The sequence below is a fragment of the Phyllobates terribilis genome, unplaced genomic scaffold (assembly GCF_046119375.1).
Source record: "Phyllobates terribilis strain yellow unplaced genomic scaffold, ASM4611937v1 Scaffold_1__5_contigs__length_1240528914, whole genome shotgun sequence".
NCBI classification, from domain to species: Eukaryota; Metazoa; Chordata; class Amphibia; order Anura; family Dendrobatidae; genus Phyllobates; species Phyllobates terribilis.
Window position 1 is genome coordinate 667703860 of NW_027362761.1, and position 15318 is coordinate 667719177.

At 47.1% G+C, this 15318-nt stretch overlaps 1 protein-coding gene across 3 annotated transcripts in view; it reads right to left on the bottom strand.

Moving 5' to 3' along the window:
* Positions 1 to 15318, bottom strand: part of LOC141273401 (amyloid-beta A4 precursor protein-binding family A member 3-like) — a 159095-nt gene that overhangs the window by 44816 nt on the left and 98961 nt on the right. For 2 of the 3 annotated variants that reach the window (XM_073685194.1, XM_073685175.1), the window contains 2 exons: positions 9232 to 9384; positions 6656 to 6820 (listed from right to left, as the gene is read on the bottom strand). In XM_073685194.1, the coding sequence (XP_073541295.1) occupies positions 6656 to 6820; positions 9232 to 9384 (318 nt within the window). The remainder of the gene's footprint in view (positions 1 to 6655; positions 6821 to 9231; positions 9385 to 15318) is intronic. The other variant, XM_073685185.1, reaches the window with a different exon arrangement.

The following is a 15318-nucleotide window of genomic DNA, read 5'->3' on the forward strand; positions in this document are numbered from 1 at the left end:
GAGACTGGGCAAAAATGGCATGCATGGCAGAGTTCCAAAATGAAAACTACTGCTGAGCAAAAAGAACATAAAAGCTCATCTCGGTTTTGCCAGAAAACATCTTAATATCAAGACTTTTGGGAGAATACTCTGTTGACTGAGACAAAAGTTGAACTTTTTGGAAGGTGTATGTCCCATTACATCTGGCGTAGAGGTAACACAGCATATCAGAAAAGGAATATCATACCAAAAGTAAAATATGGTGGTGGTAGTGTGATGGTCTGCGACTGTTTTGCTGCTTCAGGACCTGGAAGACTTGCTGTGGTAAATGAAACTATGAATTCTGCTGTCTACCAAAAAATCATAAAGGAGAATGTTCAGCCATCTGACCTCAAGCTGAAGTGCACTTGGGTTATTACACAGAAATCGGCCTTCATTTTTGAGAACAGGGCTCGGTGGAGGAGCTCGATGAATTCATGGGCAGGCTGAATCAGAATGAATGGGGGATTAAGTTAACATATATTTATCATCAATATAAAATGCCGTTCTTGGACATCAATATGGAGGTCGATGCGGGGAGCCATATCCAGACTGATGTGTTCCGTAAATCGACGGCGGTTAACTCCCTTATTCATGCCTCTTCTGCCCATCACACTACAACCATTGGGGCCGTCCCGATCGGACAATTCCTGAGGATGAGACGGATCTGCTCGTCTGACTCTCAATTTGAGAGACAGGCGGCAGACTTAACCAAGCGCTTCAAAAGCCGGGGATACAGCATACAAATCGATTTTAGCATCACTTTGAAAGTGCTTGACAACTAGGTCACACTATATAAATCCATGCAAACGGCATGGATTTATATAGTGTGACCTTTAGAATGGTTAAAAATAAAAAAATAAACCTTGATACTTACCTTCCGATGGCCCGGGGTGTGCTGCTGCGCTTGTTCCTGGCTGCCGGGATATCGCGATGCCCTGTACTGAAGGACCTACCGTCACATGACTGTGACGTCACCGCAGGTCCTACAGTCCAACGCGATGTGCCGGGAATGGAGAAGGAGCGCAGCGCGGGCCGCCAGAAGGTGAATATAATCTTTATTTTTTATTTTATTCTTTTTTTTACAGATTCTATGGTACCCATGTCTGCATGAGAGTCTCCTCTCCTCCAGACTCTGGTACCATCCGCACATTAGAACGCGCCAATTACACAAGTACAGATTCAGTCTTGCGGAATTGGCGCATTCTAATGCAAGTCAATGGCGGCGAAAACGCTGCGCTTCCGCAAAATTAATGGACATGCTGCGGATTTTTGAGCGCAGCATAAACGCTGCGGAAGAATCCGCAGAATGGGCATTGAAAGTGCGGAATTGAATAGGGGACCATGGCAGAAGGCTTACCATGCGTTTAAGCTGCGGAAATTTCCGCACCAAAAACGCATGAAATACGCATCGTGGGCACACAGCCTTAGGAACTTTTGATGGTCTGGATGTATCAGGGATATGATAGTATGCATCCTTTAAGTCTATAAACACAATGTAGCCATTGTGAAACAGTAGCTTTATGGCCTTGTTTATTGATTCCATCTTGAAGGCATGATATTTTATGAATCTGTTTAGGTTCTTCAAATTGATGATAGTTCTGAATGTAACGACTGTTTTTTGTAGCAAAAAAAGGGGGAAATAAAAAATACCCGTCCTTTTTCTTCTTCCGGTACTTTGCACAAGACCTGCTTCCCTACCAGACCCAAGACCTCGGTCTCGAAGGCTATTTGCTCCTCTGATGACCTTCTAGGGGGTGTCAGTATGATGGTTCGTTGAGGAATCAGACAAAAAATTATTTTCAATCCTACTCTTATTATATCCAGAATCCAGTTGCTAGAAGAGATGTTTTCCTAGGCCTGGATGAAGAGGGAAAGCCTTCCCCCTACCTGTGGATTGGTGTCATTGGGAAGATTTTTTGCTCCATGAAGAAGGACCTCCGAACATAAACCTGCGATCTTTCCTGTTTCTATGCTCCCATTTATTTTTCTCTCCTGGAGGACGTCCTCTATTATATTTTCTCCTCCGAAAGGAAACTCTCTTTGGATCCACTGCAAAAAAACTGGGAAAGCCCTTCTTTTTATCTCCTGCATTTTCTAATATGTTGTCCAATTTTTTTCCCCAAATAAGAATTGGAAGTTGCACCAGATCGAGCAGAGTTTGTTCTTTGACTGGAAATCTACTGGGCAGCCTTTAAGCCACAAGCCCCGCCTAGCCGCATTTAACAAGCTTGCAGACCTTGCCACTAACCGGAGAGAATCTGCAGATGCGTCTGCTAAAAAAATGCTGCAGTTCTTTGCATTAATGGCGGGTTAGACAGAATCCCATCCCCCAGGGTCTTATCCTTCAACTGTTCTTCTAATTGCTGCAGCCAGATCATTAGGGAACGAGCGGTACAGGCCCCTGCAATTGCTGGTTTTAAATCCCCTGCTGCAGCTTCCCACGTGTTCCCTTCTGCCATGTACCCTTCTGCCTTTTGGTCTCTTAGAACACCAGTATCCTCAAAGAGTAGGGCTGATCTTTTTGAGTATTTTAAAACTGACCCTTCTATTCTGGAAACCTTGTCCCATATCTCTGTATCCTTCTACTCAAAAGGATATTTCCATTTGGAAGATGAGGGTAGGGCCCTGTTTTTTTAGTTTTTTCCATTCCTTGGCAATAAGAGTATAAATTTTGCTATTAACATGAATGGTACATTTCTTCCTTTGCTCCAACCCCCAAACATTACATCTTCTAGGGATTTATCAAACTTCTCTTTACAGGACCATAGCTGTCCTAACGGTCTTAACTAATATGTCCGTGTTCTCTACTGGGAAACATGATCTACCCCCTAGGTCACTGTGTGAAGAAGAAGATCCATATTCATCTTCTCCTTCTGATATCAGGGAAATATCAGACTCAGAAGAAGCTTCTCTAGATTTCCTCAATAGAGACTTCAGGGAGCCCTTCCAGGGGCGGACCTACTGCCCGTGCAGCCGGTTCATTGAACGGGGGCCCCCGAGGGAGAGGGGCCCCCTCCAGCAGGGCCGCCATCAGGGCATGACTGCCCTGACTCCAGCATGGGGCCCCCTTGGAGCCCCGTTGGGGCCCCCCTCTTGTGCGTCTCCTCATGGGGCCCCCCCGCAGGACCCCCCACCGTCACATGACCGGAGATGTCCCTGCGCTCAGCATGGTTCCCCGGCCCCATGCTGTGCTCAGGGACATCTCCGGTCATGTGACGGCGCCGGCACAATACTTACCCCTCCCCGTGCCTCCGCAGCGTCTTCCGCGTCCTCTGACTGTGACGTCTCAGGTCAGAGGGCGCGGTGACGTCTTTACACCGCTCGCGCTCTCTCCTGACCTGTCACAGTGCAGAGCGGGAAGACGCACACAAGAGTCCGGAGCAGCGCCAGCAGCAGGTAAGAAGTGAGGTGAGTATTGGATTTTTTTTATCTTTTTTCATGTATGGGGGCATGGGGCATTATATGGTGGGGGGGGGGGGGTGACATCCTGCATGGGGCATTATAAGGGAGGGGGTGACATCCCGCATGGGGCATTATATGGGGGGGGGGGTGACATACTGCATGGGGCATTATAAGAGGGGGAGGGGGGAATTGACATCCCGCGTGGGGCATTATATGGGGGAGGGGGGAATTGACATCCTGCATGGGGGCATTATATGGAGGTGGGGGGGTGTGTGACATCCTGCATGGGGCATTTTAAGAGGGGAAGGGGGGGGGAAGTGACATCCTGCATGGGGCATTATAAGGGAGGGGGGGGTGTGACATCCTGCATGGGGCATTATAAGAGGGGAAGGTGGGAAGTGACATCCTGCATGGGGCATTATAAGAGGGGAAGTGACATCCTGCATGGGGCATTATAAAGGGAGGGGGGTGTGACATCCTGCATGGGGCATTATAAGAGGGGGAGGGGGGAAGTGACATCCTGCATGGGGCATTATATGGGGTGGGGGGAGTGTGACATCCTGCATGGGGCATTATAAGAGGGGAAGGGGGGAAGTGACATCCTGCATGGGGCATTATAAGAGGGGAAGGGGGGAAGTGACATCCTGCATGGGGCATTATAAGGAGGGGGGGGGGTGTGACCTCCTGCATGGGGCATTATAAGGGAGGGGGTGGTCTGACATACTCCATGGGGCATTGAAAAGGGGGGAAGTGACATCCTGCAAGGGGCATTATATAGGGGGGAGAGGTGACATCCTGCATGGGGCATTTTATGGGGGGTAGAGGTGACAACCTGCATAGGGCATTAAAAAGGGGTGTCATCCTGCATGGGGCATTATAAGGGGGGGGAACAGCCTGCATGGAGCATTACATGGGGGCCAATATTCTGTATGGAGCGTTATATGGGGGTCAGTATTCTGTATGGAGCGTTATATGGGGGTCAGTATTCTGTATGGAGTGTTATATGGGGGTCAGTATTCTGTATGGAGCGTTATATGGGGGTCAGTATTCTGTATGGAGCGTTATATGGGGGTCAGTATTCTGTATGGAGCGTTATATGGGCGTCAGTATTCGGTATGCAGTGTTATATGGGGACCAGTATCCTGTATGGAGCGTTATATGGGGACCAGTATCCTGTATGGAGCATTATATGGGGACCAGTATCCTGTATGGAGCATTATAAAGGGGTCAGTATCCTGTATGGAGCATTATATGGTGCCCATAATACTGTATGGAGGACTATACTGTCCGGTCTGCACTGTGCGCTGTGAGGATTCGCCGGTTTCTGAGCCATTGTAGAATTTACAGTAGATATCGCTCATGTAATGTAGTAAGTGAAATCTTTGGCCTTGTAATATATATATATATAATATATATTTATATTTCTCTGTGGTATCTGTGCATCATGAATCACTGTATGTGTTAAAGGGGCCATTGAAACTCTGTCGCCCAGGGCCACAAAAACCTGGAGCCGGCCCTGGGGGTAAGTATAACAAGTTTTATTTTTTTTAAATACAATTAATTAACTAGGAGTGGGGGGTATCAGAGATGCACGGGGGGATGAGAGATGCACGGGGGGGAGGCCCTTCATGCCCCCTATGAAGGGCAGGGGGGGGGGCCAAAAAAATTCTTGCACAGGGTCCCACTACAGTCTGTGTCCGCCCCTGAGCCCTTCAAATATGCTCTGATGACAGATTAAAGGTTTGAGGCGAAGTCAGAGGTCTCGCCACTAATCTTTTTCTGTATACAGGCTGAACAGAGTCTTTTCTGCCAATAAGTGGGATTTTAGACAGCGCACATTCCCTGTTGTTCCTTTTGACACAGGCTTTTTTTTAGGCCTTCCCTAGTGGTAAAACAAGAGGAATGAGGCATATTAAAATGGTGAATGTCACTCACCACCAGCTGCCACTTCAAAGGTACCGGATTTGGAGACTGTTTTGGGATATGTGAAATATCCTTTTTGGACACCGAGGAGTCCTGAGCCACTCTGCTTCTGTGTCCACGCTGATGAGGCTGCTGCTGCTGCTGCTCACAGCGTGCCCAGCCCCAGCGCCGCCAGAGGAGAGCACCGCCATCTTTTCCGAGTACACCCTTTCCGACGTCACTTCTACCTTCTCCCATCACTCCTCTGGATCATCCAGATGGTCATTGGTGAAATTCAAAAGGGCCTTGACATGTTCTGGCGTGAGCAGGGGACCTTGCGTGATCGGCAGGAGTTTAATCCATGACAGCGTAGTGTGTTATTAAAGGTAATGTTTGAGACTGTGGTCCCAGCTCTCTTCAGGTCATTGAACAGGTCCCTTCCATGTAGTTCTGGGCTGATTCCTGACTTTTCTAAGAATCCTCCCTATCCACGAAGTGAGATCTTGCATGGAGCCCCAGACTGAGGAAGATTGACAGTCATCTTGTGTTTCTTTCATTTTCTAGTAATTAAGCTACCAGTTGTTGCCATCTCACCAAACTGCTTGCCTATTGTCCTGTAGCCCATCCCTGTGCAGGTCTACAATTTTGTCGCTGGTGTGCTTAGACAGCTCTTTGGTCCTGGCCATGCTGGACAGGATGGAGTGTGACTGAGGGTGTGGACAGGTGTCTTATATACAGGTAACGAGTTTAAACAGGTGCAATTAATACAGGTAATGAGTGCAAAGTAGGAGGGCTTCTTAAAAAAAAACTAACAGGTCTGTGAAAGACAGAATTCTTTCTGGTTGGTAGGTGTTCAAATACATATTTCATGAAATAAAATGTAATTGAATTATTTAAAAATGATACAATGTGACTTTTTTTTTTTAGATCCTGTCTCTCACAGGTGAAGTGTACCTACGATAAAAATTACAGATCTCTCCATTCTTTGTACATGGGAAAGCTTGAAAAATCAGCAGTGTATCAAATACTTATTTTTCCATATTGTATATCAATTTAATTACAGTGACATCTAACAATTATAGCAGACACTCAAGTCCATGCCTTAGGTACAACCAGGATAAGGAAAAAGCCAACTACATTTCATGTGTGTCAGTCAACACAACTACCCCACATTCATCACAGGATTTGGAAAACTCAGTGACAACACAGTGACTATTGAATAAAGGTGAATTTTATGCCATAGTTTTGTCCACTGTGGATTTACTTGCCCGTGGAATTCATCCTCTGCATTGTAGTTGTCAGTCCTAGACAAGTCTGAAAGTTTTCTTACCTCCCTGATGTTTTCTTTCTTGGTGAAGTGGGCAAGGTCTGCATTGTACAGTTGTTCTTTCACACGTGTATTCTCTTGTTGTTCAGGTTCCACACCTTCAGAACGGAGGAAGTTCTGGTATGCCAAGCCGAAAGCCTGACCAATAGCATGGGCAATAAGCTGAGCCTAAAATGGGAAAAAAAAAATTGTCAAAAAGTGATACTCCTCAAAAGTAATTTATGGTATCTAGTAGGTAAATTCAATTGGAATATAACTTTTTGGTTTAAAAAAATACGGTTCTTAGCTGCCGGTTAAGAACCGGCCAATGAGAAGTTTTCTCATGCAGGTAAGAGCATGGTACCATGGTACAACCAAAGCAAAAAAATACCATAGATGGTACATTTGAAGGGAGTCTAGTAGCCAATATACAATACACATTACTGTATATATAAATACAATGTATATTATAATTAAAAATGTATACAGGAAATGGTGTTGATAATGCATGTGCTGTACAAGAAAAGGCTTAATGTTAACCAAGTCAGCTTCCTTGTCAATTATTTGTCCTATACTGACTGGTCTCTAACTCAAGAATGGAAACAAAAGAGGGTGATGTCACTTTAGAAAGGCAAGTAGATGCTTGTCTAGTCTGATGACACCCATACAAAGTGACCTAGGAAAATGTGACTCAAGATCACCAGAGCAGAATCAAGCACTATATATTAAGCTAAATATAATACTTAAAGGAAATCTGTCAGCAGGTTTTTGCTATGTAAAAGGACAGCACGAGGAAGAGGTTAAAACACAGAGTTCAATGATGAGTCACTTCTTAGGCTATGTGCTGTTTACTTACAATTAAGGTTTTATCACTAGGACATTATCATTGCTATGACTAGCTGGCCATGTGAGCACTGCTCTGACTCCACCCCCTCCTCCAGTGATAAGCAGCTGTCAATAGACAATGTACAAAGAGCCTAGTGTGGGTGCAGTTAGCTTTCTGAGCTCCGCTTCATGCTACATCTAAGAACTCTGATTGTATCACAACTGCTGCACCCAGTAAACTAAGTCATAGATTGTTGGATTCAGGGTCTCCTTGCCTACATCATGCTGCTCTCAGATGAGATAGCAAAAAAACCTGTTGACAGATTCCCTTTAAATGGCATGTTATATCTACAATATAGGACATCGATAGTAAAATTGGTAGGGTCAGAAACCCAGAACAAACACAGCTCCATTCAAAATGTAGCGGACGCTGTGGGTTAGTTCAGCACAGCTCCTGTTCTTTTGAATAGAACATGTACTACTGTGGCAGGCAAAAAACACTACAATTAGATTGAAGCTGAGTGCAGCTTCATTTAAAGTGTTTGTATTTGTCTGACATGCAATCAGGAATAGGACAGACATTTATAAGACATTTCATAACTTTCCCAAATTCCCCACAAACTGCATTGAACTACTGTACCCAATTTATTATATTTTAGGAGTTGGAGTCGGTCCATTTTATACCGACTCCGATTCCGACTCCACAGCCCTGATTAATGCGCAATTTGTACGCCCCCGAAGGATGGTATAAATATCCAAATGGCCCTTGGCAGAAAAAAATTCCCCACCCCTAACCTATATACTGGATAGGTTATGAATAACAGATCAATGGGGGTATGACACCTGGCGCCTCTACTATTCAGATGTCCTATAAATGTCTGTCCTATTCCTGATCTAAGGGTCTAGACTTTTAGCTGAGATGAATCTGTGCTGCAGTAAATTTACCACTTAAACATGAGCCATGTATGAGGGAGATGGAGTCAGAGGTTTGTCTTACTGACTCCACAGCCCTGGCATTAACTGCAACCACAAGGTACGTTCTGACGCTGGCACTGGTGTCAGGACGTAATCTTTCATTGCATGTGCCTCAGCATTCAGTAGTGAATGCTGCGTGCGCACAGATCAAGAAGAAATTACTGGACCGGTGGCCATCAAAATACAGCTGCCTGCCCAAGCACTGTGGTCCCCAGGAATTTGCCAAGGGGTTGGATAAAAAGTTACTTGATGGCCACGGGCATGAAATCCCCCACCCCTAATATAGGTCATCAAATCTTCATGCCCAGGCAATCGCTTTATTCATTACAAAACTATAAATGCCTAGGCTCTGCCCCAATATGGCAAATGAGAAAAATTTGTTTACCAACAACAGGGCTGTGGAGTCGGTAAGCCAAACCTCCAACTCCTCAATTTCCACGACTCCACCTCCCTCATACATGGCTCATGTTTAAGTGATAAATTTACTGTAGCACAGATTCATCTCAGCTAAAGGTCTAGACCCTTAGATCAGGAATAGGACATTTCATAACTTTCCCAAATTCTTATGAAAAACTATTCCCCACAAACTGCATTGAATTACTGTACCCAATTTATTATATATTTTAGGAGCTGGTCCATTTTATACCGACTCCACCAAAATGGGCTCCGACTCCACAGCCCTGACCAACAACTAATGGCGGAATTTAAAAAAGAAAAAAAAAAAAGATTTGCCTGAAGCCACTGTCAAGATTATAGACATGAATTAATTATAGAGGTTATAGACATTAATAAGGACTCACATCAACTGACTGGAAGACGTGGCACAGCATTTTTTGTGGCCTCTTTTGTTGATCGGGACTGCGTGGCAATTTCCTTCGTGCCATGATGACCAATATATTATCAATGTCAGCTGTGTAGGAAATTGTTTGCAGAGGGTGATCCATAAGGGCTTCCTGAAGTAGAGGAAAAAGAGAGGTGTAATATACAATACGCACCTATAATATAATCAGGGATGTGTCCTTCTGTCCGAAGCCTCTATAGACTGCGCATGGGCAATGCGCCTGCACAGTCTGGCCCCAGACAGAACGAAACATCCACATCCCTGACAGGGATGAAGAGTGTGGCGTTGGAAATCGCAGTATGCTGCGTAGGCACTGAACGCATACTGTGATCTCCGGCGCCACAAACACATACCTGTTTGGGCCAGAGGCCGGTAGAAGAGTGTGGTGCTGGAATTGGCGCCTGCGCAAAGCACGATATCCGGCGCCATTTTGTTGATTACACTCTGCACATTTGTCTTCAATAAAATGTCGCTGGATATCGCTGCTATGCGCAGGCACTGATTCCGGAGCCATTTTAGTAAAATAACAAGCAAAAAGCTGCAGTGGAGAGATGGAAACTTGAGAAGTGTTTTTTTTTATTTTTATGGATGGATAGGGGAGCAGGATGAGGGAGCATATACCAGGATGGGGGAACAAGATGGGAGAGCAGATACCAGGATAAGGGACCACGATGGGGAGCATATACCAGGATAGGGTGACAAGGATGGGGGAGCATATAGCAGGAGAGGGGACCAGGATAGGGAAGCATATACGAGGATGGGTGACCAAGATTGGGGAGCATATACCAGGATGGGGGACCAGGACTGGTGAGCATATACCAGGATGAGGGACCATGACTGGGGAGCATATACCAGGATGGGGGACCAAGACTGGGGAGCATATACCAGGATGAGGGACCAGGAATTGGGAGCATATATCAGGATGGGGGACCAGGATTGGGAAGCATATACCAGGATAGGGGAGAATATACCAGTATGAGGGACCAGGATTAGGGACCATATTCCAGGATAGGGAACCAGGATTGGGGAGCATATACCAGGACGGGGGACCTGGATGGGAGAGCATATACTAGGATAGGGGACCATATACCAATAAAAATACTACACCCGGGTGTAGAACGGGTTCAATAGGTAGTTACTAATATAATTAGAAATAACTATAATTTACATCCCACCAAGGACAACATCTGAAAGGAGTTTACATGTTCTCCCTGTGTTTGCATGGGTTTTCCTCCAGCTCTTCCGGTTTCCTCCCACACTCCAAAGACATACTGATAGGGAATTTAGATTGTGAGCCCCAATGGGTACAGCGATGCTGATGTCTGTAAAGCACTGTGGAATTAATGGTGCTATATAAGTGAGTAAAAAAATAATCTTTCTGTGCACATGGGGGATGTATGATAGCACATATAGATACAGAACTTTCTCCTCCAGAAACATTGCGATATAATAGAACTTGACTGAAATTGACTGTGTTTGGAGGTACACTAAGGCCACACTCACACGGATGCCATCTGGCGGCTCAATATGAAATAGAGCTCTAATATATGCAAGTACATGAGCCATTACATACAGTTAAAGAGAAACTGTCATCAGGTTTTCCCTGTATAAATACACTATCTTTAAGTCATCTTGAACAGCACTCCAGCAACCTGTTCATAAGTGGCAAGCTTTTCCACAACGCTAAGAAAAGTAGGAATTAGTCCTACCTGTAATTGCGTTTCCAGGAGTCCATCATGATAGCACCATCAGGAGGCAGTCCTTCATATCCTTGACAGTAACAGGTACACACAAGAGGTTAAAAGGCTCCTCTCTCCACCACCCACCAGTGATTTTCTAAGTACCACACCAGGATAGATGAAACTATTCTACGGAGGTTCTTCGAAATAGGTTACCTTCACATAGCAGACCGGAAATTTAAGGGAGGGAATGTAATGGTGGCTTTCATGATGGACTCCTGGAAACCCAATTACCAGTAGGACCAATTTCTACTTTCCAGGATGTCCCTCCTGATAGCACCATCAGGAGAATACCAGAAAATACATTCAGGGTGGGACTACTGCCTGGAGGACTTTCCTTCTAAAGGCAGTCTTTTGGCCTAACAAAACATCGAATTTATAATGTCTGCTCGTTCTGCCCATAATGTAGATACTGCTCTGGTCAGACTGATTACTGACATAATCCATCTTTCCTACCCTTATTCTTCCCCTCAAACTGGATGAACAGGTTAGATCTATCCACCAACTTGTTGTGGCCTCTAGAACTGCTCTTCTTACATCTAATGAATGGAATGCGAGTTCCCAACTATCCTCATGGTTCTGACAAAAGGAAGGGAAGACTATCTCTTGGCTCATATGGAAGATAGTTACCATCTTAGGTAAAAATACCTTAGTATGATGCAGTCTTCTAGGATTTTTAGATATGGATCTTTGATGGCTAAGACCTGTATTTCCTATCCGTTACGTGGTAGTTATGGCAACAAGTAAGGCTGTTTAAAAGGAGAGAGATTTTAAGTCTGAGTCTTCTAGAGGCTCATAAGGTGGTCTACATGAGCCATTCAGCACCAGATTCAGGTCCCACGGGGGAACAGAGTCCTTGATCGTGGGTCTAATCCTGCCTGTGGCCTTAATAAATCTCTTAATCCTGAGATGGCTTGCTAACGGATAAACCAAGTTCGGCACTCAGATCTGAAATTTGTACCTTTAAAGTGCTAGGTCTTAAGCCTTTGTCAAACCCCGATTGGAGAAAATCCAGACTCTCTGGAATATTAGGATTCGATGTGTCCACCATTGACTCTTGGTATTGTGAACAAAATTTCTTCCAGATTGCAGACGTTACCGGCTTTCTACTTCTCTGGATAGTACATATGACTGGGTCTGAAAGTCCTCTGGATCTGCCTTTTAGGATCAAGGCAGATAACTACAGGAATTTCACATTTGGATGATATATTGGCCTTTGGAAAAGAAGATCGTGCCTTACTGGTAAGAAGAAGGGGACCTCTAGAGCCATCTTTCTTAATAGGGTTTCCAGCTTCTCTTGGGCCAGAATGGCACTATCACAATCACCTTGGCCTGATCTTCCTGAATTTTTATCAGCACTGACGGGATTACGTGACAGGAATATGCCAAATCCATTGTTACGGGTCCGGGGGGTGGAACCTCTGTGCTACGGTGCAAGGGGGGACCCAGAGGGGCGTAACTAAGTATCAACCCGGACCGACCCTGGTCGTACGGCGGCTAACGACTCCGTGACCAGGGAGGGACCGAGCCGAGGGACCAGGTGCTACTCTGGGGACGACCTTGTAAGGGAGCAGGTGACTCCCACGGTACAGATTGCAGGGGCTGACCGTAATAGCAGGTAGGCACAGCAGGCAGGCTGGCGAGCGGAAGCCTCCAGGTAGGCTATCAGGTAGACACGGCAAGTGATGGCAGGAGTCTCTAGGTGGGCTGCAGGTGGTCACGGCACGTGACGGCAAGAGTCTCTAGGTGGTCACGGCAAGTGACGGCAGGAGTCTCTAGGTGGGCTGCAGGTGGTCACGGCAAGTGACGGCAGGAGTCTCTAGGTGGTCACGGCAAGTGATGGCAGGTAACAGGCAGGCAACAGGCAAGTGCTCCCAGGTGAGCGGGCTGGCAGGCACGGCAGGTAACAGGCTGGCAACAGGCAAGTGCTCCCAGGTGAGCGGGCTGGCAGGCACGGCAGGTAACAGGCAGGCAACAGACAAGTGCTCCCAGGTGAGCGGACTGGCAGGCACAGCATGTAACAGGCAGGCAACAGGCAAGTGCTCCCAGGTGAGCGGGCTAGCAGGCACGGCAGGTAACAGGCTGGCAACAGGCAAGTGCTCCCAGGTGAGCGGGCTGGCAGGCACGGCAGGTAACAGGCAGGCAACAGACAAGTGCTCCCAGGTGAGCGGACTGGCAGGCACGGCAGGTAACAGTCTGTCGGGCAAGACTGGAAGTCAGGCTAGCAGCGGGAAATGAGGGCTGAAGCAGAGGTCAGAAACACTGTGCAACAACATTGCTCGGGCACCTCCATTTTGGAGGAGGTGCCTTATATATGGGAGGACCCTCGGCTATTGGCCGGGGACTCCTTAGGACGGCGCGCGCGGCCCCTTTAAGAGGGAGGGAGCGCGCGCGCCCTAAGCACAGTGCCTGGGGAGCTGCTAGCGCCGGCAGCAGGAAAAGGAGCGCTGGTGAACGGGGAGCGAGGAGGTGAGTGGGACGGCGTCTCTGCCTGGCAGGGGGCAGAGACGCAGATGCTACAGTACCCCCACCTTTACGCCCCCTCTTTTTTAGGCCAGAAAGGAATTTTTCAAGGAGAAGCGGGGCATGAATATTCTCCCTGGGTTCCCAAGTTCTCTCCTCTGGGCCAAACCCCTTCCAATCCACTAGAAAAAGGGTCTTTCCTCTTACCCTCTTAGTGGCCAGAATGTTCTCTACCTCAAAAACGTCCTCAGCGGAAACTGGAGCAGGGGGAGTCCCTAGATTGGAAAAAGAGTTAAACACAACTGGTTTGAGGAGAGATACATGGAAGGAGTTGGGAATCCGTAAGGTGGCCGGGAGTTTTAACATGTAGGCCAGTGGGTTGATCTGTTTGAGAACTTCAAATGGACCGATAAACCGAGGACCCAACTTATAGGAGGGTATTTTGAGTCGGACATGTTTGGAAGAGAGCCAGACTTTATCTCCTGGGCGGAATTGAGGCGGATCCAGACGTCTCTTGTCAGCATGTTTCTTCATCCGCTCGGAGGACTGAAGAAGTGCGGACCTAGTATTTTCCCAAATGGTGGAGAATTCGCTGACAAGAGCCTCCGCAGGAGGGTTGTCCACCGAGGCGGAGATGGGAAACGGAATCCGGGGATGTTGACCGTGGACCACGAAGAACGGGGATTTAGAAGTAGATTCGCTCTCATGGTTGTTGTAGGACAATTTGGCCCATGGTAGGAGCTCCACCCAATTGGTATGGTGAGCGTTAAAGTGCCGGAGGTAGCTGGTAAGGATTTGGTTGATACGCTCCACTTGGCCATTGGACTGTGGATGGTAGGCGGAGGAGAAATCCAGGGTGACATCCAGTAGCTTACAGGTAGCTCTCCAGAAATGTGAGGTGAACTGAACCCCTCGATCCGATACAATGTGGAGGAGTAGGCCATGGAGACGGAAAATATGACGGAAAAAATCCTTGGCCAGCTCTGATGCAGACGGGAGACCAGGCAGAGGAATGAAGTGGGCCATCTTAGAGAAGCGGTCGGCGACCACCCAAATGACAGTACAACCGGCCGAAACAGGGAGATCAGTAATAAAGTCCATGGCAATGTGCTGCCATGGGGCAGCAGGTACGGGAAGAGGCAGGAGGCGACCGGCTGGAAGATGTCTGGGAACTTTGTTGCGGGCACAGGACGAACAGGCCGAGACGAAGTCTACCACATCCTTGCGCAGGGTAGGCCACCAGTAATGCCGGGTAATGAGTAGGAAGGTCTTCTTTTGGCCAGCATGGCCGGCTAGTTTAGATGAATGACCCCAGTGAAGAACCTTCTCACGATCTGGTACCGCTACAAACGTCTTCCCGGGTGGAAGACGAGTCAGATCCAAGGGGGTCACATTCATCACTTTGGAGGGGTCAGTGATGTGCATAGGCTCCTCCTCTTGATCGGAGGACAGGAAGGATCGGGACAAGGAGTCGGCTTTGACATTCTTGTCCGCTGGGCGGAAATGTAGGACGAAGTCGAAGCGGGCGAAGAACAAAGACCACCGGGCCTGACGCAGATTGATTCTTTGGGCATTCTGGAGATATGCCAGGTTTTTGTGATCCGTATAGATGATCACCGGGTATAGAGCCCCTTCAAGCAGGTAACGCCAGTCCTCCAGCGCCAATTTAATGGCTAAGAGTTCTCGGTCTCCTATGGAGTAGTTGCGCTCAGACGAGGAGAAGAGTTTGGAAAAGAAGCCGCAGGTTACCATTCTCCCGGATAAAGACTTTTGGGTGAGCACCGCTCCGGCGGAGGAAGCATCAACCTCCAAGTAGAACTGTTTGTTGCTATCCGGACGGTGCA